The sequence below is a fragment of the Macrobrachium nipponense genome, chromosome 2, assembly GCF_015104395.2.
Source record: "Macrobrachium nipponense isolate FS-2020 chromosome 2, ASM1510439v2, whole genome shotgun sequence".
NCBI classification, from domain to species: Eukaryota; Metazoa; Arthropoda; class Malacostraca; order Decapoda; family Palaemonidae; genus Macrobrachium; species Macrobrachium nipponense.
Window position 1 is genome coordinate 129,980,669 of NC_087201.1, and position 27,009 is coordinate 130,007,677.

A 27,009-nucleotide genomic window follows, 5' to 3' on the forward strand; every position below is an offset into this window, starting at 1 on the left:
ACTAGTCTCCCTTTGATAATGTTGAGCAGCACTCACTATTCTCCCTTTGAATAATGTATGCAGAAGCACTCACTATAACTCCCTTTGATAATTATGAAGAAGTGCCCTCACTATTCTCCCTTGAATAATGGATGAAGCAGGCACTCACTATTCTCCCGTTGATAATGTATGAAGAAGGCCCTCACTATTCTCCCTTTGATAATGTATAAGAAGGCCTCACTATTCTCCCCTTTGATAATGTATGAGAGCCCCCTCACTATTCCTCCCTTTGATAATGTATGAAGAAGGCCCTCACTATTCCTCCCCTTTGATAATGTATAGAAGAGGGCCCTCATATTCTTCCCTTTGATAATGTATGAAGCACACTCACATCCCCTTTGATAATGATGAAACAGTACTTACTATTCTACCTTTGATAATGTATGAAGCAGGTACTTACTAGTCTCCCTTTGATAATGTATGAGCAGTACTTACTATTCTCCCTTTTGATAATGTATGAAGCGGCACTTACTATTCTCCATTTGATAATGTTGAAGCAGGCACTTACTATTCTCCCCTTTTGATAATGTATGAAGCTCGCACCACTATTCCTCCCTTTGATAATGTATGAAGCAGGTACTCACTATTCTCCCCTTTGATAATGTATGAAGCAGGCACTCACTATTTCCTCCCTTTGATAATGTAATGACAGCAGGTACTCACTATTCTCCCTTTGGATAATGTATGAAGACTTCACTTACTATCTCCCTTTGATAATGTATGAACCAGGCACATTACTATTCTTCTCCCTTTGATAATGTATTGAAGAAGGCACTCACTATTCTCCCTTGATAATGTATGGAAAAGGCACTCACTATTTCCCTTTGATACTGTATGAAGAAGGCCTCACTATACTCCCTTTGATAATGTATGAGCAGGCCCCACTATTCTCCATTTTGATAATGTTGAAGCAGGCACTCCTATGTCTCCCTTTGATAAGTTGAAAAGGGGGCCTCACTATTCTCCCTTTGATAATGTAGGAAGAAGGCACTCACTATTCCTCCCTTTGATAATGTATGAAAAGGCCCCTCACTATTCTCGCTTTTGATATGTATGAAGAAGGCCCTCCCTATTCTCCCCTTTGATAATTTATGAAAAGGGCCCTCACTTATTCTCCCTTTGATAATGTATGAATCAGGCACTCACTATTTCTCCCCTTTGATAATGTATGGAAACAGGTACTTCTATTCTTCCCTTTGATAAGTATGAAACAGGTACTTACTATTCTCCCTTTGGATAATGTAATGAAGCAGGTACTTACTATTCTCCCTTTGATAATGTATGAAGCAGGCCTTACTATGCTCCTCTTTGATATGTATGAAGCGGTTACTTACTATTATACCTTTTGATAATGTTATGAAGCAGGTACTTACTATTTCTCCCTTTGATAATGTATGAAGCAGGTACTTACTATTCCCCTTTGATAATGTATGAGCAGGTACTTACTATTTCTCCCTTTGTAATGTATGAAGGCACTCATTAATTATCCCTTTGATAATGATGAGAAGGCACTCACTATTCTCCCTTTGATAAATGTATGAAGCAGGCCCAAGGACTCACTATTCTCCCTTTTGATAATGTATGAAGCCAAGGCACACTATTCTCCCTTTTGATAATGTATGAGCAGGCACTCACTATTTCTCTTTGATTTAATGTCACTATTCTCCCCTTTGGACTATTTTCTCCCTTTTGATAATGATTGAAGCAGCCTCACATTCTCCCTTTGATAATGTTATGAAGCAGGCCCTCACTATTTCTCCCTTTGATAATGATGAAGAAGGTGCCAATCACTATTCTCCCTTTTCATAAGTAGAAGAAGGCACTTACTATTCTCCCTTTGATAATGTATGAAGCAGGCACTCACTATTCTACCTTTGATAATGTGTGAAGAAGGCACTCACTATTCTCTCTTGATATGTATGAAGTCAGGCACTCACTAGTCTCCCTTTGATAATGTTATGGAACCGCAGTCAGGCTTACTATTCCTCTCCCTTGATAATGTATGAAGACAGGTGGTACTTACTATCTCCCATTTTGCTTATAGTATGAAGCAGGTTCTCACTATTCTCCTTTTGATAATGTATGAAGAAGGCACTCACTATTCTCCCTTTGATAATGTATGAAGAATGCACTTACTATTCTCCATTTGATAATGTATGAAGCAGGTACTCACTATTCTCCCTTTGATAATGTATGAAGAAGGCACTCACTATTCTCCCTTTGATAATGTATGAAGAAGGCACACACTATTCTCCCTTTGATAATGTATGAAGAAGGCACTCACTATTCTCCCTTTGATAATGTATGAAGCAGGTACTTACTATTCTCCCTTTGATAATGTATGAAGCAGGTACTTACTATTCTCCCTTTGATAATGTATGAAGCAGGTACTTACTATTCTCCCTTTGATAATGTATGAAACAGGTACTTACTATTCTCCCTTTGATAATGTATGAAGCAGGTACTTACTATTCTCCCTTTGATAATGTATGAAGCAGGTACTTACTATTCTCCCTTTGATAATGTATGAAGCAGGCACTTACTATTCTCCCTTTGATAATGTATGAAACAGGTACTTACTATTCTCCCTTTGATAATGTATGAAGCAGGTACTTACTATTCTCCCTTTGATAATGTAGGAAACAGGTACTTACTATTCTCCCTTTGATAATGTATGAAGCAGGTACTTACTATTCTCCCTTTGATAATGTATGAAACAGGTACTTACTATTCTCCCTTTGATAATGTATGAAGCAGGTACTTACTATTCTCCCTTGATAATGTAGAAGCAGGTACTTACTATTCTCCCTTTGATAATGTATGAAGCAGGCACTTACTATTCTCCCTTTGATAATGTATGAAGAAGGCCCTCACTATTCTCCCTTTGATAATGTATGAAGCAGGCACTTACTATTCTCCCTTTGATAATGTATGAAGCAGGTACTTACTATTCTCCCTTTGATAATGTATGAAGCAGGTACTTACTATTCTCCCTTTGATAATGTATGAAACAGGCACTTACTATTCTCCCTTTGATAATGTATGAAGCAGGTACTTACTATTCTCCCTTTGATAATGTATGAAGCAGGCTCTCACTATTCTCCTTTTGATAATGTATGAAGAAGGCACTCACTATTCTCCCTTTGATAATGTATGAAGAATGCACTTACTATTCTCCATTTGATAATGTATGAAGCAGCACTCACTATTCTCCTTTGATAATGTATGAAGCAGGCACTCACTATTCTCCCTTTTATAATGTATGAAGAAGGCACTTACTATTCTCCTTTTGATAATGTATGAAGGATAGGCTCCACTTTGGAGGGGTGCCGATCGAAAAAAATATTTGCCAAAAATACACTAATCAAGACACGCTAATGATATTATCAGGCATTATTAGCACTATAATAACGCATATTCTCTGTTAGTTTTATCATCCTATAGGGAAAATAAATTATTTCATGAAAAAAATGTGAAATTCAGTGTCTCTTGTACAAGGGACACTGGTGGTCGGTGAGAAAACTACAGCCTTGAATAGAAATTCAGTCTGACAGAATGTTGGTATATCCACCTGGAACATGCACATAACGTATTATCAAAATAGAACAGTAAATAAGCATGTAACAACAAAAAAAAGAGCAACAACTTCAGCAAAACCATCGCCGATATATATACAAATCGCAAATTTTATAGTTTATCTCTCAAAAAACAGCTTTAGGGTTATCAGGGGTATCTAAACTAATTTTTCAAGTTTCTTGTCCCAAGAAAAAATCGCTTATTCGTTTTTTCTCTGGTTTGGTTTTTTTCGGGAAGGGGGGTGGGTATTTTTTTGATTGTCCTAAATAATATAATTTTTAGAAGTTTTAGGCTATCAAGTGACATAATAACTACAAACTCTCAAAAGGTTTTGTACCCTAAATCGAGGTTTGAATTTTTTCTGAATATTTCTTCCTAGCTATTATCTCATTTATCGGCGTGGCTTTCGCTGAAGTTGTTGCTCTTTTTTTTTGTTAATACGTGCTTATTTACTGTTCTATTTTGATAATACTTTAAGTGCATGTTCCAGGTGGATATACCAACATGCCTACAGACCGAATTTCTATTCAAGAGAGTAGTTTTTTTACCGATCACCAAATTTATCCCTTTGTGCAACAGACACCGAATTTGACATTTTTTTTTTTTATAAAATCATTTATTTTCCCTGTAGGATGATAAAACTCACAGAAAATATACGTTATTATAGTGCTAATAATGCCTGATAATTTCATTAGCCTGTCTTGATTAGTGTGTTTTTGGCAAATACTTTTACGATCGGCCCCCCTACGGGGTAGGACATCGGCACCCCTCCAAAGAGGCGGGTAGACCGATCGGCACCTCCAAAGAGACCTACCCTAGAAGGCACTCACTATTCTCCCTTTGATAATGTATGAAGAATGCACTTACTATTCTCCATTTGATAATGTATGAAGCAGGCACTCACAGCAGCACTCACTATTCTCCCTTTGTAATGTATGAAGCAGGCACCGCCACTATTCTCCCTTTGATCAATGTATTGTAAGAAGGTCCACTCCACTATTTCTCCCTAATGATAATGTATGAAGGAAAGGCACCTCACCTATTCTCCCTATGATAATGTATGAAGAAGGCACTCACTATTCTACCCTTTGATACAATGCATGCAAGCAGGCACTCACTATTCTCCCTTTGATAATGTATGAAGCAGGCACTCGCTTTCTCCCCTTTGATTTAATGTAGTGAAGAAGGGCACTCACTATCTTTCCCTTTGATAATGTATGAAGCAAGGCCACCCATCACTACTTATCCCTTTTGATAATGTATGAAGAAGGGCACTCGCTATTCCTCCCTTTGATTAATGTTTATGAAGGCAGGCACTCACCTATTCCTCCCTTTGATAATGTATTGAAGCAAGGCACGCGCTATTCTCCCTTTTGAAATAATGTATGAAGCAGGCAACTCACTATTCTTTCCCTTTTTGATAATGTATGAAGCAGGCACTCGCTATTTTCTCCCTTTTGAGAAATGTATGGAAGCAGGCACCTCACTATTCTCCCTTTTGATTAACGTATAGAAGAATGGCACTCCCTATTCTATCTCCCTTTTGATAAATGTATGAAGCAGGTCACTCACCTATTTCTCCCTTTGATAATGTATGAAGCAGGCACTCCACTAATTATCCCTTTGATAAATGTATGAAGAATGGCACTCACTACTATCCCTTTGATAATGTATGACCAAGCAACCGCCGGCACCCAACCCTCACATTATTCTCCCTTTGATAAATTGTATTGAAGCAGGCTCTCACTATTCTCCCCTTTGATAATGTATGAAGAAGGCACTCCCAATATTCTCCCTTTGATTAATGTATGAAGCAGGCACATACCTTTCCTTTCCCCTTTGATAATGTATGAAAAGCAGGCAATCACTATTCTTCCCCTTTGATAATAAATGTAAATGAAGGAGGCCACTCACGATTCTCCGTTTGATAATGTATGAAGAAGGCCATTCCACATTTCTCGCCCTTTTGATAATGTATTATGAAGGAGGCACTCATTATTGCTCCCTTGATAATGTATGAAGCAGGGCACTCAACTACTTCTCACCTTTGATAATGTATGCAAGCAGGGACACTCAACTCTTCTCCCTTTGAAATAAGTATGAAGCAGGCAACTCACTATTCTCCCTTGATAAAAAATGTATGGCAGCTAGGCAAACTCACTACTCTCCCTTGATAATGTTATGAAAGCAGGCAACTGCTCTATTCTTCCCGCCCTTTGATAAAAAAAATGGATTGAAGCAGGCACTCACTATTCTCCCTTCGATAAACTGTATATGGAAGAAGGCACTCACTATTCTCACCCTCCTTGATAATGTAAGTGAAGCAGGCACTCAACTTATTCTCCCCTTTGAAATGTATGGAAGAATGGTCACTCACTATTCTTCCCCTTTGATAATGTATGAAGAAGGCAGCACGATTCCATTTATTTTGATAATGTATGAAGAAGGGCACTCCACTATTCTCACCCTTTGATAATGTATGAAGCAAGGCACTCAATATTATCTCCCTTTGATAAATGTATGCAGCAGGGCCCTCCACTATTCTCCCTTTGATAATGTATGCAGCAGGGCACGCACTATTCTCCCTTTGATTAATGTAGAAGCAGGCACTCACTATTCCCTACCCTTTGATAATGTATGAACAAAAAAATAAGGCACTCAATCCTATCCCCTTTCGATAATGTATGAAGAAGGCACTCCACTATTCTCCCTTTGATATAATGATGCAGCAGGCCCCATCACTTTTCTTTTTCCTTTTGATTAAATGTATGAAGGAAGGCCACTCACTATGCTTCACCCCTTTGATAATTGTATGAAGCAGGACACTCACTATTCCCCTATTTGATAAATGTATGAAAGAAGGCACTCACTAGTTCTAACCCTTTGAATAATGTATGAAGCAAGGCCAACGCTCTATTCTCCCTTTGATTAATGTATGAAGCAGGCACTCACTATTCTCCCTTTGATAAGTTTATTTGAAAGCAGGCACTCACTATTTTCTCCCTTTGAATAATGTATGAAGCAGGCATCACAATTATTTCCCTTTGATAATGTATGAAAAGGCACTCACTATTCTCCCCTTTATAATGTTATGAACAAGGCACTCACTATTCTCCCTTTGAAAATGTATGAAGCAGGCACTCACTATTCTCCCTTTGATAATGTATGAACAAGGCACTACTACTCTCCCTTTGATAATGTATGAAGCCAGGCACTCACTATTCTCCTTTGATAATGTATGCAGCAGGACCCTCACTTTTCTCCTTTTGGATAATGTATGAAGAAGGCACTCACTATTCTCCCTTTGATAATGTATGAAGCAGGCCATCACTATTTCTCCCTTTGATAATGTATGGGAAGAAGGGCACTCACATTCTCCCTTTGATAAATGTTTATGAAGCAGGCACTCTCTATTCTCCCTTTGAAATGTTATGAAGGCCAGGCACTCACTATCTCCCTTTGATAATGTATGAAGACGGCACTCTATTCTCCCTTTGATAAGTATGAAAGGAGGCTACTCACTATTCTCCCTTTTGATAATGTATGAAAGCAGGCACTCACTATTCTCTTTGATAAGTATGAAAAGGCACTCCACTATTCCCCCCTTTGATAAATGTATTGAAGAAGCCACTCTCATTCTCCCTTTGATAATGTATAGAAGGCACTCACTATTCTCCCTTGATAATGTATGAACAAAGAGGCCCTCCCTATTCTCCCCTTTAATAATGTATGAAAGAAGGCACTCACTATTCTCCCTTTGATAATGTATGAAAGAAGGCACTCACTATTCCCTAATGATACTATGTATAAGAAAAGCACGGCACCATTCTCCCTTTGAAATTGTAATAAAGAAGGCCCTCTATTCTCCCTTTGATAATGTATGGAAGCAGGCACTCAATATCTTTCTCTTTGATAATGGATGGAAAAGCAGGCCCTCACTAATTCTCCCTTTGATATGATAAGCAGGCACTCACATTCTCCCTTTGAAATATGTACTTATTCCCAAGGCACTCACTATTCTCCCTTTGTAATGTATGAAGCAGGCAATCCAACCCTCATTTCCCCTTTCCCTTTGAAATGGTTATGAAACAGGCAACTTACTATTCTCCCTTTGATAATGTTGAAGCAGGCAATCAACTTATCTCCCTTTGATTAATTTATGAAACAGGCACTCACATTTGCCCTTTTGATAATTATTGAACCAAGCCAGGCATCACTTCATTCTCCCTTTGAATAATGTAATAAACCCAGGTACGGTCCCACATTTTCCCTTTGATAATGTGAGGCAGTTACTTACTATTCTCTTTGAGAATGTATGAAGCAGGTACTACTATTTCTCCCTTTGGAATAATTTGGAATGAAGCAGGTACTTACTATCTCCCCTTTGATACCTGTATGAAGCAGTACTTACTATTCTCCCTTTGATAATGTATGAAGCAGGTACTTACTATTCTCCCTTTGATAATGTATGAAGCAGGCACTTACTATTCTCCCTTTGATAATGTATGAAGCAGGCACTTACTATTCTTCCTTTGATAATGTATGAAGCAGGCACTCATTATCCTCCCTTTTTTAATGTATGAAGTATGCACTTACTATTTTTCATTTGATAAATTATGAAGCAGGCAATTAATATTCTCCCTTTGATAAAGTATGAAGCAGGCACTTATTATTCTCCTTTTGATAAGGTATGAAGTAGGTACTTACTATTTTTTATTTGATAATGTATGAAGCAGGTAATTGATATTCTCCCTTTGATAAAAGTATGAAGCAGGCACTCAATATTCTCCCTTTGATAATGTATGAAGAAGGCACTTACTATTCTCCCTTTGATAATGTATGAAGCAGGCACTCACTATTCCTCCCTTGATAATGTATGAAGCAGGCCCTTTTTATTATCCTTTTGATAGTATGAAGCAGGCACTTTCTATTCTCAGCGGTTTAGTCAACGGATGAATGTTCTGTAAACAGGTCTTTTAGCTGATGTCCGGGGAATCTTCCTTTAGGCTGTGGTAAACCTAGTTTAGTTGCAGTTGAATTCTTCTAGCAATTATTTATTTATTTATTTTTTTGTAGCATGGGAATGGGGAAGCTTGCGTTGAATGAGCTTTGCTATATTTTTTAGTCAGTAATATGAATTATTGGTTATACAACCTTATTTTAGAGCTTTTTCATTTTGCTTTTAAAACAGTTTGGTATTTTGGAAAACATATTTACATACCTTTTGCCGAAATGGTACTTTATTATCCTCGATCATTCATGCACTACTCTGGATATTCACATGACTAAAAATATGTTTATATTTCCATGGAAATCCAATTTGAAAATAATGAAAGCAGTATTCCAAATCATCTTGCCATCACTTTTAAAAAAGTTTGTTCAAACAGGAAGCGAGAGGAAAACTGAAGATAACCCAGCTGTCAAAAGTAGCCGTATAATTTTAATTGCAACAGCAAAGTAGTTGCAATCTCGTATTGCACTGATCCCCTTCAGAAGGTTCTGACCATTTCGTAGGTACGAAATCCTAATGCTACAAATATATTTTGTAAATAAAAAACTAAGACAGCAGTTCTTCCTCATGCATTCTCACCCACCACTAAATCACAACAGTCAACTAGCGGGAAACGGATCTGTTGAGTTGGCTGAATAATTCTCTCTACGAATCCGATTCCTGATAAGTCGATTTTCTTTACATGCTTTCCACTTTACTTGGGATTCCTGTACAGCGATGTAAATTGGGAATAAAAAAAAATATTTCTGTAAACATTAACCTCTAGGCACAACCTCTGAAAGTTGCTTTTATTCGTGTGTCGTTTTGCCCATAATTACGGCCACTTCTGATTTATCATGGGATTTTATGTAAGAAATGGGAGCTTGTATTTATCAAACAGAATGAAAGTTGAATGAATAATATCATTAACTTTCATTATCGATTATCTTTGCAATCATTGTTAGAGATGAAACCTTTCAAGGCAACTCGTAATCAAATTTCATCTCACTGGAATCTGTTGGCTGTTCATCGATTTCTAACTTGAATTAGTTAGTCTGAAAAGTTAAAGCACCTGTGCGCTTGATTTGATTTTATGAGCTGTACTTGCATGAAATTAGCAGAAGTATTTTAAGAAAAGGAATAACAAATTAAAATCAACTACAGATTATTTAATTGACAGTGAAGTAATTAGTGCATGCGATGAATAAGTAGATGAAATGTGTCATCATGAGGGTTGGTCATTAGAGTTCCGTAATATCTGTATGTTAATGTTGCACTCTCTTCGGAATGTTTTTTCTAATATATAAATTTCCATTTTGCAGGTGGAGATGAACGAAGAAACATTTAAACAGGCCATCGCCATTAAATGTCATTTGGACCAACAAATGGAGGCATATTTTCACTTAGAATACAGCGATAAATTATTATGATAAGTGCAAGCGTTTAAAAGTGTTGTGATACGATCTGCAAAGTGTAAAAGTGTTTAGTGTACCGCGAATTTTGGTACCCAAATGCGTCGGTGCCTTTGCCTCATTCATTAAGAATGCAAGTCGAATATTATTTCTAAATTCGCCATCCATTTGCCCAAGTGAATAATGCATGAGGATTTTCGTTCATCAGGCAGGGTCTTATGCAAACGAGAATACGCGCTCCTTTCCCATTATTAGTATCTGTTAAGTGATGTTTGACGTTCCAAACGACCAAAGAAAATGGAGCTGCCTCCTGGGAACGCCGATGGAAGAAAACGGAAGCAGGAAAAAGGTAGGTCCATATAAATTCATTCTCGTTTTTATTTTTATAATGTAAGTGTAGAGATAACGGCGCAGTTCAGGGCTCATGTCAAATGGAAATGTTATTTAAATTTAGGTGGAGTGATGTAAATGTATAATATTTTCATTAAAATGTTATGATTTTACTTCAAAAGGAGGTAAGGGTAAAATGTAGAACTAAATACGAGACAGAAATTCATGTAGGTAGCTAAATAGTGAATTAGGTACTATGTAGGATTTCGGAAGTTATGCATACAAGTGACAAGTATTAGGTGTCATAGATTAGTATTTTCATATATGAAAATCCTAATGGAATATGAAGAACGTTTGCTGATCTTTCTGTCACCGACCCTATTTTTTATGATTAAAAAATATAGAGCAGAATTAGCATAAATATTGTGAGATTTGGAGACCTGCGAATGGTAGAGATATTGATAGGTTTCTCCTTGATTATATATCTTTAATTTTTTATTAGTAGTGTTGCATTTGGCTTCTCATACATTATACATACATACATACATACATACATACATATATGTATTTATGTGTGTGTGTATAAATCTATGTATATATATGTAAGTAGATATACGTATATATGTATGTATATATATAGCTATATCTGGATTTCCCCAGAGAGAGAGAGAGAGAGAGAGAGAGAGAGAGAGAGAGAGAGAGAGAGAGAGAGAGAACACAATATCACTGTCACATTCTAATTTTAAACAACTGCTGAATCGTGGATTATTAACCTTATTTAGAAAACTTTCACACCATTAAAGGTGTTGTAATCCTTCACATAAAAGCTTATCAGCAGCACGATGAACGCCCTACACTTGTTGCACTATGCAAAACTACCTTGGATACATTCTTGCGCTAACAGGGTATTGCGGCCCTACCCTTCCAATATCTTGTTAACGCTATCTATCCGGCCATTTCTAAGTCTTCCTCTCCTCTTCCTTCTCCCCTCAAACAATTCCGTATTTTGTGCCGTTTTCACTAATCAATCGTTCTACATTGTTTCCACACGACTAAACATCTCGAAACATTCTCATAACTTTTTAACAAATTATTTTATTTACGTCCGCGTTTCTCACCCCCTTCCAATCCTCTTACTTTTAATATTCTACGAAAGCAGTTCATCTCACCAACACCATTTTATTTTTATTCATTTTTTTCATTTGCACTTCACTTCCATAAACTTCGTGGGTGTGGGAATTTGCTTGATAACAAAAACACTCCAAACCATATATATTTACAAAAGTCATTACTTGAATATATATATATATATATATATATATATATATATATATATATATATATATATATATATATATATATATTATATATATATATATATATATATATATATCTATATATATATATAAACGACACGGTGACATCCACATTTACAGATATTAATTTCAATATTGTTAAATAAAAATCAACTATTATTGATATATGATCAGCAGTATAAAATTACATTTTCATTTATATCATGAACGATGTTTACAGAATCTTGCAAAGCGTGAGGTGGTTTTTCGCTTATATGAATATGATTTGAAAGATTTATATGAAAATCTCTTTCATTGCCAGTATCGATGATTTCGTAGGATTTTTCAGGTGTGATCAGTCCCCCGAACGTTGAATGGTTATCGAAAATTGAGCAGTCGTGAACTTTTGGATTATCTCATTCCCTTACAGGAATTTCAACTTTCGTTCATAATGATTTAAAATCCCATGAAAATAACGGAGCATTCTGGATGAAATTCTGATAGATAGCCGATTTTTTATTTATGATAAACAAATCCGCCTTGAGCATAGATAAACTTGTTGAGATATGATTAGATCATTAGGCCAAAGAATATATGAAACCTTAAGCCTCCCCGCTGGGACACGCCACTTGCAAAGAAGATTTAGGATGAAAAAAAAAAAAAACTATTATACGTAGCTTTTGCAAACAGAGAGGGAAGGGAAGGGTCCCGTCCATTCACACTGTCATAAATCTACTGTAAAGCTCTCGGTGGCAGAGGGGGAAGATGCATCTACTTGAGCTGTAGCAGAGATGGTGAAGAATAACTCTCTGGGGAGCGAAAGGCAAACAGAAAAGCCACTTCTTTGGAAGTGACAGGTCTTTTCGGGAACTGTGTGTGAAGAGCCATGGGTTGTTACGAGACGCGAGAAGAAGGTATCCAGTACACCCTAAAATGTATATATACGTATATATAAGCGAATATCACAGGAAAATGATAGTCAGAAATCCAAGTGCTTTCGTACTTTACTAAGACATTGTCAAGGAGCGAATGAAATACAATTGGAGAGAAAGGTCTCAGGTACACAACAAGATCAAGAATGCCAGATGGTTAATTGTCAAAAGGGTAAAAATTAAAAGAGATAATCCAGGATTATCGGATATCACACGGTCACAAACCTAAACAGATTTGACCCTAACCGAAATTACAAAGTATCTTTACAGTTCAAAACAAGTAAAAACTGACTATATTAATTTTGTTGCTTATATTTATCTACAACTTTTTTCATTATGAAAGCATCAAGTTTAAATAAACCAAGACTTAAATTTAGAACATTTCTATTATTTGACTTGATGAAACAAGATTTAATGATATTCCTTTTAACTCTGTCATTACATGGGATTAAGGCTCTTGCTTGACTCTAGTTAATTGGATGATCTAAATCTCTCATATGTACGAATAGTGCATTCGATATTTGCCAAGTTCTCACAGAATATTGGTGCTGTTTGAGACATTGTGAAAGAGATTTACCGGTCTGTCCGTATAAGACTTTATCACTTTTTGCAAGGAATTTCATATATGCAGCCTGGAAGATCTTTAGGAGAATTTTTTATTACTAAACTCTTGACATTAATATTACTGAAAACAACATTTATGTTAAAAAGCTTTACAATTCTAGGAACATCTAAAAACCTTTCATCATAGGGTAATTTTAGAATGTTATGCTTACTAAATTCAAGTTTGTCATTAGTTGAATGAAATGTTTTTCTAGCTCTTTTCCATGCCACATCTACGAAAGTCCTTGGGTATTTAAGTTTCAATGCAATATCATAAATAGTTTTAATTTCAGCGTCAATAAACTGCGGGCTACTGAGAAAAAACAGAGAATTTAACATTTTGATGGTGATTGGAGTAGTAATGAACAAAAGAGGCAATTTAGTTGAAATGGGGAATTTTTGGTACAAGTTTGGCATGGCTATATGTAATCCCTTATCTCCTGTCCTTAGCAATATTTACATGGAATTTTTTTAGACAAAACTCTTACCAAGAATTTTGCCCCAAAAAGATATAATTTAGGTATGTGGATGATATTTTCTGTATTTGGCCAGTTCACGAAAATCTCCAGGAATTCCTTAATAATCTCAATAATGTAGTCCCTTCTATTACTACTCCAATCACCATCAAAATGTTAAATTCTCTGTTTTTTCTGGGATGTTCCTATGGGTTTTACGTGTCTGTAGCCCGCAGTTTATTGACGCTGAAATTAAAACTATTTATGATATTGCATTGAAACTTAAATACCCAAGGACTTTTGTAGATGTGGCATGGAAAAGAGCTAGAAAAACATTTTATTCAACTAATGACAAACTTGAATTTAGTAAGCATAACATTCTAAAATTACCCTATGATGAAAGGTTTTTAGATATTCCTAGAATTTTAAAGCTTTTCAACATAAATGTTGTTTTCAGTAATATTAATGTCAAGAGTTTAGTAATAAAAAATTCTCCTAAAGATCTTCCAGGCTGCATATATGAAATCCTTGCAAAAAGTCTTGTGATAAAGTCTATTACGGAGCAGACGAGATAAATCTCTTCCACAACGTCTCAAACAGCACCAATATTCTGTGAGAACTTGGGAAATATCGAATGCACTATTCGTACATATGAGAGATTTAGATCATCCTATTAACTGGAGTCAAGCAAGAGCCTTAATCCCATGTAATGACAGAGTTAAAAGGAATATCATTGAATCTTGTTTCATCAAGTCAAATAGTAGAAATGTTCTAAATTTAAGTCTTGGTTTATTTAAACTTGATGTCTTAGTAAGACGAAAGCGCTTGGATTTCTGATTATCATTTTCCTGTGGTATTCGCTTATTTAATGAAGTCATGTGCATCTACTGTGATTTTTTAAGCATACGTGTATATATATATATATATATATATATATATATATATATATATATATATTGACAATCTATCGCTAAAGCTTGTTATCGTACAGTTGGAGGAAGAAATGAAAGGAGTTGACCAAGTGCTTCCGTGTATTTTTCACACTCCTCAGGAGGTGTGAAAAATACACGAAAGCACTTGGTTAACTGCTTTCATTCCTTCCTTCAGCTGTACGACAATATATCTATATATACTATATATATATATTATATATATATATATATATATATATATATATATATATATATAGGCTATTACTACAAGACGCGAAATTAAGGGATCCATTATACACCCTTCATTGTATACACATACACAATTTGTACATACTAGAGATGTATCGGACGTCGTCTGAAAATGGGATTTGTGGATGCAGATATCAATCTTTTAAAATTTGCGGATGTGGATGCAGATGCTGATATTTGATGACCACACCCTTGCGGATGCGGATGTGGATGCAGATACTTTGTGAATATAAATAATTTGTATATATCTAATTATTAAAGACAATTTTCAGCCACATAATTCAAAATTATGTTACCACACAATGTTTGATGTACTAATTGAAATTAGAAACATAATTGATACTTAGTGTGTGTGTATACTTTCATATGAACGTACAAACAGTAAGAGCTTACACAAAAGTTTTAATTGCCTTGGCACAATGTTATTTCATGCTCATTGCATGATAAGGGTAACAAAACTCAAAGCCAATATTCGCATTAGCATGCCTTTATTATTACAACTGCTGTAAATGACATGAAATTACTAAAACAAATATGGTATAACAAAGCTACTTATAAGGTATATACTGTATGAAATGGGTTATTGTATAACATGTATTCTGTATAATAAAACGAGAAAGCCAAATTTAGGAAAAAAAAGAGAGAAATCTACTTTTACCTACAATGTATGAGAATGAACTATTGAACACTGAGCAGCGGGTGATATCTGCATTCTCAAACTGCAAATGCGAATGTTAAGAAATTGTCAATGCAGATGTGGATGCGGATTTATAGAAAATGCGGATGTCAGATGCATCTCTGTTATATTCATATATATATATACATATATATGTATTATATATATATATACATATATATATATATATTTTATATATATATATATATATATATATATTATAATATATATATATAGGCTATATATGTACATTATATATATATATGTATAATAACAGAGATGCATCTGACATCCGCATTTTCTATAAATCCGCATCCACATCTGCATTGACAATTTCTTAACATCCGCATTCGCAGTTTGAGAATGCAGATATCACCCGCTGCTCAGTGTTCAATATTCATTCTCATACATTGTAGGTAAAGTAGATTTCTCTCTTTTTTTTCCTAAATTTGGCTTTCTCATATATATCTATATATATATATATATATATATATATATATATATATATATATATATATATATATATATATATATATGTTGGGTTGTTACGAGACACGAATCTTAGGGATCTAGTGCACTCTAAAATTTGTTTACAGAATGTATGTGCGTATATATATATATATATATATATAATATATATATATATATATATATATATATATATATATACACACACATATATATATATATATATAATATATATAGATATATATATATATATATATATATATATATATATATATGTATGGGTACAGTCTGTATCCATATATTGCAGGCTGCAAGTAATTTTGTATTTGTATTTATATTCTTTTGTTCAAATCGTTATCTCTGTATAATAGTAATTATGCCAGTAAGTTTGGATTGAAAGACCTAGTTTAAACTTTAAACTCCCCAGCAATTTTTTTCAAACACCGGGCAACTATAAAGAAGGCAAAGCTGTAAGAATCTGTAGCAGGGTCTTCCCAACAAAATGGAGTGCTAATGAAAAACGTATTCCGGCATTCCACTGCACCAAGCAAAAAGGTCTCAGTAAATCAATTTCATAGCCCCTAATTAGCAACCACAAGATCTGAGATTGGTAATTGTCTGGTCTTCTGCAGTAATTTCAGCCATTAAAAGACACATTTCACACCCGTTCTTCAAACAACACGACAAAGGTCAAATAAATCTGTTTTGAGTTTCGGCTCAGACTAACACAATGTTAAATTAAATATATGTCACAAACAAGACTGAAAAATGATGGGTTCAAATTAGCTTTCTTTAAATTCCTGCATCATCACTGTCATCATCCCAGATCAAACGAAGAGTTCAGATGAATGAATTCCATAGTTCCTGTACGATGTTCCTCATAGCTGGAAATTGTTTGCTTTATAAATCTTTTCAACCTTCCCACCACGCTTTAGGGCTGAAATAAATTTATTCTAAAGTCTCTCCCAGACAAGAATAATTCATTTTTATTGACGAAATGGAGATGGTTCACATTCCTTCCTCAAGCAACACTAGAGTTAAAAGAAATGTGTTTCATATTTCCTTTCCAACGGGCTGGAAATAAACCGATTTCGAAATCCTATCCTACCGAGCACCAGATAACCACAAATCTCTTCAACAGTTCTTGTGCACCAAATGCAAGGGTTAAAATAAATCTATTTCGCTTTTTCAGCCAACACCTCAAAAGTATTAAAATAATCGCCCAAAATCCGTCATATCAAACAATGACTGTAGTTAATCTGTTCCATTGTCCTCCATAGTTAAAATGAATGTATTTTATAATCGCGCCCATAAATCAAACTTTTGAAATACATCAGTACCATACCGATATCCCTCAGTGTAAACAACATTGTATGATTGTATAGATAATATCTATTTCACAGTTCCTCTCTAATAATCATAATGGCAGAGTCGATTTATAGAAGTAATTTTTTTTTCTGTATCTCTCAAATAATCAGAAGGGTTGGAAGGTTATCTGTTCCACTTTCCAGTTATACCAAATTTTACGTCAAATCCTTCCCAGGAATACAATGGTCTAGTGTACATGTGCTCACAGTCGTTCCCAATCACAGACGACTATTTGAATAAATCAGCTTCTCCTGTATTCACACACTACAGTGGTAGCTTTTTTCCCTTGTATATTCCACAAAAATTAATGTCTGAACTTGGTTTCCAATAGATACTTGTTGCATTAAACTTATTTCGTAGTTCCTTAACCAAACAGGGACCAAAGTAAATCTATTTCTTATTTGTGTTCTGTCAGACAAAGGGATTAAAAAAGTTTTTATTTCGTGAACACAAGGATTTTTTAAAAACATTTCCAATGATAATCCTTACACAAAAGCTGCAGTGACAAGAGGGTTATACTCCACATTTTTTTTCCAACAAACGTGGCTGGAATATACTTTTCAGTCGCTCCTTACCAAAGTTTATTGGTTAACTTACAGGCGTAGTTTTTTTTATGTGTCTTTATCAGGAAAATGCAAGAGATAAAGTAAGATATTTAATAATGCCCCAACCATACGCAATAATGAAGTCCACCACTCCACATCCCGACTACATCAAAAGCCCAGTCTGCTTTTAAGTCACAATCTTACCCCATCAAAAATGTATTAAAATCAATCTTTTTCCCGACTCTTCTTCACCACGTATAATATTTAGGTTAAATTTAGGAAAAAAAAAATGTTCTTACTTGACACAAGGGTTTAATTAAGTCTGTACTACGATTATTTTTTCTGCTCAATAGACACATTCTATTAAACATAAAATTTTGAATACATTTTTATTTGACATTTCATTTCCAGGAAACATCTCCATACTGGACAGAAGAGTAAATCCATCTAGTAGTCTCACCATTCCAAATACTGTCATTGTAACGGATATATTTGTATTATAAAGCACTCAGCCTAGGCGGCAAATGATATAGGATGCTCCCTGTGAGATGACATTAAGATTCTTATAGACTAGAACTCCCTTGGGGTTAAGGACGTCCCGTCAAAGCTCTTAATGTCTTAAGATAGGACGCCTGGTAGGGTATATTAGCAGAATAGCTGTTATTTTTTGTGTATATTTCTTAGCTGGAAGTGTTTAACATATGGTTTTACCTTATTTTTATCTTATCAGGTGTTATTAATCTTACGAATTCCTTTCTTCTTATTTACTATTAAATCTTGCAAGTCATTAATCAAGTGCCTTTGATGTATCCCCTACTCGACAAGCTTTCTTCCCTCGGATCGTTAGTTGCGATTAATATGAACATTGTACGCATTATTATTATTATTATTTTTTTTTACAATTAAGCATGTTTTTACGAATTTAAGATGTGCATTTTCAGCAGGATAATCATTAATTGCATTGCCCATCCCTAAAATCTGGTTCAAAGAATGTCAAACTCAGTTGTAGATTAGTAAAGAATTTTGTAAAGGACTCTTATTAAAACTTTTTCGTGTTTAATTGCTATTTGCAGTTCATACAAATTTATCACTGGAAAATGGGGTTTAATCTCTCAAGTAAAAGTTATTTGCAAGAGAATTTTTCTTTGGAACTCTCACTAGAATCAGGTAGGCTTAACAGGATGACGCTTTTCGACGAAAGATTTTGCTTTGCGGAAATAAGTTTTTTTATTTTTTTTATGGCTTGTACGGCCTGTCACAAAAACTGCTTTTCTTAAATCAAACTGGAATATGAGCGTACTAGAGAAAGAAGCTTTTCTTTCAGTTATGAGTTGCAGTTCCTGTATAGTCATGCGAAAAAGCTCCCTCGTCAATATGCATGCGCTAAAAACAAACAGACATAAGAAAATGTTCTAGGGAATTTGTTTCCAAAGAAGACTATTTTCCTTCATAGAGTGATGTCAGACTTGGAACTTGCTCTACGGGCAAAAAGCCACCCTCTTTATTGAGTTGCCCTTTACATGTGATAATCATAAACCACCTGGAAATATGATGTGCACTTTCATCTTCATTACGCCCTAGAGTTTACAGTGAATGTGAGCAGGGGATTAAAACCAGCAGCACAAGAGCATCCCTGGTTCTCGAATGGAAGAACAAGTTTGATTTAGATGGAAAATCTTACATTTTCAAAAGTTCTCCTTTTTCAGAAAAGTTTCCTTCTCCACAAAACGTGCCCGTATTTAGCGAGCGCTTTTCTGGCACATTCTGGTACGTTTCGGTATTTAGCACAGGCTAAATTCGGGCACATACTGGTAAGTACGTGCAAGAATGTAGGGAATCCTAAATTCTTGCACGTATTGGGCAAGTATGTGCCAGTATTTAGTACGCTCTAAATTTCGGCAAATACTGGGCAAGTATGTGCTAGTATTTAGCCCACTCTATATTGAGTATTCCATTGTCAGTGTGAAGTCCACCCAACATGATGAAGGGCTCTCCTCAGGTCTGAGTTCACATTTGCTTATTGTCTATTTGACTTTCACAGTGTTTTGCCTAGAGAGAGAGAGTAACTTTTGACAGTTCTCGCTAATCTCAAGTGAAAGACTTTCACTTTCCATTTCCCTTATCTCGCTTGCCATCAAACTTTGATGATTCCCATTGAGAGAACAGTGTGAATTTCGTGTGTGTAATTGAAGTTTAGTTTGTGAATGTATATCACGGAACTACGAACTGTTGTTTTACAACAACCTATTAGTTGGCTCACCAAAAACCTCCTTGCTACCTAGCCTTATTTCGTGCAACCTACATGCTGAGATAGCCAGATAATTACTAAGGGATTTGTGTCACATGCTGTATGACCCTTACTTTGCATCACAGCTACTGTGTACTGTGCCGAGTCTTGTAGAGACTCACTACTCATGTTGTGCTACGAGTCCCCCTTGATTGTCTGGGAATCAGCTATGTTACATTCTTCACCCCTGTTGAGTTGTTCACTGGGACACTGCTACGTTCCCTTGGGAACCAACTTGTCTACGCACAGTGAGTGGCCCCTGCATTCTTTGGAACACCCCACACACATTTTTATGCCACCTGCATTCTTTGGAACAACCTTACTGTTGAGTACCCCTGAGGCTGTTGAGTGCCACCGTTTTTGTTAAAAACACCCGTACGTCTTGCAAGACCAAACCTACGCACCTTGAGGGTGCCAACACACTCACCCAAGCAACCTAACTTGAGATTGTCATTTAGTACAGTAACTGAGTGCTAGGAGCTGTATTGCTACCTCTTGTATATTTCGTCTGATCCCCTTTAGTGAATTATATGTATTATGAGGACACCCGGTGTTTACCTTGCAGCCCAAGAAATTGATGATTATCTTAATTGTTCACTGAAGGTCTCACCTTTTCAGATCTGGTTGGTAGGTGGCAAATCCAAGTCAAATTGCTTATAGTGTCAAGGGCCATAAAAGAGCTAGCAGTCTTCCACATCTCCCATCCTACCACGTGACAATGTGTGCGTGTATATGTTTATATATATAATATATATATATATATATATATATATATATATATATATATATATATATATATATATATATATATACATACATACATATATACAATGTAGCACGGAGGAACGCGTGCTTGAGACTTAAAAGTGAGATGCTGAGCACAAATATGCCATTTCAAGAAGTTTAACAAATAATGGCACATTGTGGATCCTTGGCTTAAGACAGGCCATGCGATCAACTGCGATAATTCCTCGATAATCTACAAGGTCAACGATCACCGCAAAAGGAATCTGTTGGAGTCATTTTCATTGAAGCCATGTCAACAAGGAATGTAAATCTTCACCCTGGATTGTCCCTTGATCGTCGTTCCTTGTCATTTTTGCTTAAAGAACACGCTTGCCCAGATTAACAAACTAACCGCGCCCCTGTCAATTTTTTTTATATAAAGCTATGTTACCTTCTCTTGTATTTAGTGTGAACTTGAGAATGTAATTAGAATAAACTACGAAAGTACTTGTCCAAAGTCCCGGTTTTCACTCACCTTACCTTCTTACGTGGAGTTATATATATATATATATATATATTATATATATATATATATATATATATATATATATAATATATAAATATATATATACACGCGTATGTATATATATTAGTAGTGCACTGCAGCCAGCAGGCATTACTGATATATATATATATATATATATATATATATATATATATATATATATATATAATATATATATATGTTTGGTGTGCTCTAGGGATTACCAGAAGGCTTTTGCTGCATCCCTTCAGCTCAGAGCTGTATCCAATTTTAGCGTTTTACTCCATTGACGCTTTCTGTCTTCAGTCTTGGTGTTTAACGTCTAACTTTTACTTCGTGCAAATGGACGGTTTTCTCCAAGTTTCTCTTTTAGATCGTTGTATTTCACCTTCTTTAGTTTCTGGATCCCTTTATATTGCAATCCCAGCACTCCAACTCCCTCATTTCACTGTTGTATGCGTGAATGGTCGAACGTTGAACATTTTACATGACAGCCTAATCTTCATAAAATCTAATCAGGCCAACCCTGACCCAGCACAGTAATTCTCTTGGTCCATCCTGCCTCAGCAGAGGTAGTTCCACCTAAAGGAAAACAGGATCGATCGCAGATCTACTCAAGGTGAGGGGCTAAAGAGTTACAGTTTTAAAAAATTTTGCCCACATTCACACCTTGACAGAAGTGCTCGATGATGCTGTTATGGTATTTGCTTAATTCCCTACTTTTTGGTTATATGAGATGAAGCTAGAAAGGCGTTACTGAAAAATGTTCATAAAATGAGTATTTTCAAACACCATCACCCGCCAGTTGGAATATAAGGCAATGGAATAGTAAGGAAGGAAAAATTCATTGAAGATATTATCAAGTCGCTACCTTTATAAAAAAAACTTATGGAGATGGCTCGGACATGTCTCATAAAACCCCTGGGAGAACAGTATCGGAGAATGTCAACTGGGCTCCTGTATGTAACAGAAGAGTTAAACGCTCAGACCAACTCTGATGAAAACAGTGAGAAGCTGGGGATGAGTGGAGATTTGTGAAAGACAAAGATCAGGAAAGACATGAGTGGCGTCATTTCATCGAGTCCAGTCCATTTGTGTCGCACGGCGTTGGGGATGATGATGATGACACATTCACGATCCAGATTGCCTCATGAACATGAGAATCGTTTTGCATAACTGAGAAACCATAGTTGTCCATAATTTGCTCGAGTACCCTTCAGAAATTATCTTCTCGTTTGTGCTGTTGCCTTGCTAATTGCAAGCATCACTAGGGCGATATATGCTAAATAGTTATCCTTAGTTGAAGCCAAACTTTTTCACAAGTGCCGGCAGCATTTCTTGGGCTCTTTGAATCACTGCTAGTCGGCGGTAAACTTCAAAGGCCGGAAATATTCATCGCTTTCCGCTCAACGAATGTTTCGCGCCACCCAAAGAAAGTCTGACAAGTTCAAAATGTCTGGGAGGAACCAAAAACTTTCGAGAAAAGTTTAGTTCAGACCCAGCCACAGGTCCCCAGGCTACATTGGCATAGGCAGAAAACAGCAGACGTAGCGTTGGTCTGTCTAAACTATCGAGAGAGAGAGAGGAGTAATACATTCTTTTATGAGAAATGTTGTCCCTCCTCAGTATGAAGTATGTTGTAGATATTCTGGATGAAAGAATATTTTGCTTGACCATTTTTCAACTGCTTGTCTTTGGGAAATTTATCAGTTTTCATTTTATGTTTAACTAAGATATAGTACTAGAACACACACGTACACTGATCTTGAAATATATTCATATTTTGTTTTGTTTATTTTTTATTTTGTTTAAACCTAAATTTTCCTTGGTTATGTATAATTGTCATGTTCAAGGTTTGCGAGTAGGCCATTTATAGTCAGTATGAATTTTATTAGCCAAGAGGACTGTTATCTTGGTAGAAGTTATGCTTTCATATGACATATTCCTGGTATTGGTGGCCTTGATAGTTGTGAAGATACTGTAATGTGAATGTGATAAGACTGTCGCAAAGGAAAAGAAGCTTCCACTTGGAAACAAGCGCACTTACCCTGTCGCGGTGATTAAGGCGTCACTACCTAGACATTGTTGCCCTTGGATGATTCACTGGCTCAGGATACAAATGAACTATGTCCCAAGGCAGAAGGAGGGGCTGTGGATCCCTTGTTGGAAGAAATTCTCCCTAAATAACAATGAAATTGGTCGCCTAATCCAAGTGCATTTATGCCTTCCAGTACTATAGGATGCTGGGAAAGGACCAAGTTACATTCCCGCCGCTCTGCCATAAGTGACAATCACCAAGTGGTGGGGCATCAGGTTTGCAGCCAAGTACCATCTATTCCTGTAGAAGAGAATCAGGAAAAATTGATGAGAAAAGTCCTAGTGTATTGAGGCCGTGGATGTAGTACAGAATAAAAGTATCATAGGCTGCTTGCTCAAGAAAGGAATGCTAAAATTTATGGCATCTAACGAGGCCAGTGCGAAAATTCAGTGATTATGCACGGGGAGAGGGAAGGGCCACTGAGAGATGTTGATCTAGAGTAGGGACGGGTGTCAGGTAGCCGTTAGATGACTGACGGATTACAGTTAGTCAGGATTGTATGCCTAAGGTTGGAATACTGGCCAGGGTGTAAGGTATTCCTAAGTTATAGTAAATGCGATATTGGTATTGAATATATAACTAATATATATATATATATATATATATATATATATATTATTATATATATATAGTATTAGTATATGCGTATTAACTAATTAAAATAAAGTAGATAGCAATCAGTACAAGCTTATGTCAGTTAGATTTCCGCTTAGCATCGAGGTCGTTATACAACAAATTGTTTCGAGGTTTTAGGAAATTGTTTGTGTGTAATAGTAAATTGCATATTATCCGAACAGTGCAGGTAAAGATATAAAGAACTACCAAAGAACATGCAGGTAGTCTCAGTGCACATTCAGGATATCAATATCCTTTATGGAGGATCTCTGTCTATGAGATGAGATTTTGCGCCATCATAAGAATTGTCATGCAACCTTTTTAAGTATCTCATATATCTTTCAGAAGTAACAGAATCATCCTGTAATGAATTATGTAAAGTTTTGAAAACATTATGGTATTGTGAAGAAATATATCGTCATTGTGTATTTACGAAACGATGTTGCACGCTGGCATAAGTGCCTCTTGTGTTGATAGATTAATTTTGATTGATAACTGAATGAGGAATTCTAGGTATCAAAATCAGAGTAATGAAGCTTTGGGTTTTCCTGAGTTTGCTTCGAGTGTTCGAGCAATATTGGGATATCGAGGCAGATAAAACTGATGTGGCCCAACGGGAGAAGCATAAAAGCCATTCTATATTTACTTTTACCAGCAGCCAGTGCCACATTTTTTCAAGAGGAAAACACGGCGCGCAAAACTCGTGTTTGTTAATTCCCTGCAGTGATGTTTGTCGGATGAACTACAGAAACTATTTTACTAATCTAATATGAAAGGAATTTCTGAATGTGCGCTGACCCACTGGAACTGGCAGAGCTGGATATTGTACGACTCTCATGCAACAAAATGGGCCAGGTTTCAAGGTTGATTTATACAGTATTTTCATTTTTATCTCTCTCTCTCTCTCTCTCTCTCTCTCTCTCTCTCTCTCTCTCTCTCTCTCTCTCTCTCTCTCTCTCTCTCTCCTTCTAGTAATACTTCTAGCAAACTTCTCTTAAGATTCCCGAAAGAAAATCAGTATATCATTCTTACAATGCTGCTGTTGCATGGTGTAAATATATAAAAACTCAGAAATTTTCCAAAAGTCCCGAATCTTATGCTTTCTCCTTATTTGAGTAATTATCCTAAAATTGTGGAATCATGTTGTTTTAATTGTAGAGTTACGTAGAGTCTGTTGCTGTTTGTTTGGAGAGTCTGAGGCTAGAGAGGAAGGAATAACAAGACTGAATTTAGTTGTTGATTGTATGGTGAATTCGTGGGAAGGAGAGGCAAAAACGAAATAAATGCGGACTTAGGTTGGAATCATTTTAAATCTAGAATTAAAGAAAGCCATAAGAGGAAAGACTATAGTAGATTCACATCAGCCGTGCATTTGATGTCATGGCCAGTCCCTTACGACGCTCCTGATCGGCTGTTGATAAGCCAATCGCAGGGCTGGAAACTCTCAGTCTCTCTCGAGAGTTCATATAGGCAGGATATATGTTCCACCTCTCCTGAGGAATGCTTTTGAAAGACTTATCCCTCAGGAGAGGTGGAACATATATCCTGCCTATGTCTCTTGAGAGAGATTGGGAGTTTCCAGCCCTGTGGTTGGCTTATCAACAGCCAATCAGGAGCGTCGTAAGGGACTGGCCTAGACATCAGATGCACCGGTGATGTGAATCTACTATAGTGATATGAGTTGTTAAGGGCCATGACTTTTGAAAGTGCGAGAAAATGTTGTTGCTTAGTGCTGCTGTGTTAATTATTAATTTGTTAGCGTTTCCTTTGGTGCAACGGAACAAGTATTAGAAAATGTACCATGATGATAGTGTTACTAGTTATCTGTTCATTTTTTTTATCATGCAGTAAACAAAACTTTGCCACTTCAGTCTAAAAACATCACACGTTATTTTTTTCCCCTGGCAGAACTGGCATGAAAACTACCAGAATCAAAAGCACACAGTTCATTTACGTAGTAGACGGATGGTTACGATTTACAGAACCGTGACCACTGTTTTAGCTCAATTTTTGAAAATCGGATAGAGCTCCAGCAGAGTTGATATCCAATCAGGTTTTCGTTCGAGCGGTCCTATTGATCCAGGGCTGAGTGCACTCAAACCTGGAGATTCTGCATAACTCGTTGAACCCAATTTCACTCGGAGCGGTTATTTGGATCTCCCGGGTGATATCATTTTATCCTCTTTCTGTGGCATCGACTCTTGTTGTTGCTTATCACACTTTTTGGAACGTAATCCAAAGACAGATATCAATGGAAGTCAGGTAACGCTAGAAGTCAGATCGAAACTCTAATTGCAAAGTTTGAATGTCCAGAACTATAGTGTTGTGATGAAATTTTGGATTTCGAAACGGATTTTCTTGGAAAGGTCCATCACCATTTTGTTTTCTCTGCATAAAAAAATGCAGTTGCACTAAATCACGAACTTAGATTAAAGAATTGGTGACTGTTTCGTCAAGTGAAAATAATGGAACAACCGCCGTTACCACTTTTCATTTTTGCTTTTGTTTCTCCTTGGATTAACAGCATACTATAGAGAAAAATGTATTTTTCACTATTATTGAAATATTTTGTTAATAAATCTGTGTGTGTGTGTTTTTCTGTTTTGTTATAGTCAAGAATGGCATATAAGTGAAACGATTTATGGCAGTTCGATCCAAGCCAGCTCATACATACCCACCATCGCATATGGATATAAACATATACAGCATGTTTACATGTAACCTTTATATCTTTGAATATGAAGAGGCTATTAACTAAATAAATGAAATATAGTTAAAGAATATAAGTATATTACGAGAAATAACAGGTGGTAAGTGGACAATGTAAAATTTGGTATTTTTCTTTGTGTGGTCTGTTAGTTTGAACAGT

The 27,009-nt window shown here is 36.0% G+C and overlaps 1 protein-coding gene across 1 annotated transcript in view; it reads left to right on the forward strand.

The window, feature by feature from the left end:
• LOC135221311 (uncharacterized) overlaps positions 1-27,009 on the forward strand; it is a 95,136-nt gene that overhangs the window by 24,606 nt on the left and 43,521 nt on the right. Inside the window, exon 2 of the mRNA XM_064259115.1 lies at positions 9,928-10,366. Coding sequence (XP_064115185.1) covers positions 10,315-10,366 — 52 coding nt within the window. The 5' untranslated portion in view covers positions 9,928-10,314. The remainder of the gene's footprint in view (positions 1-9,927; positions 10,367-27,009) is intronic.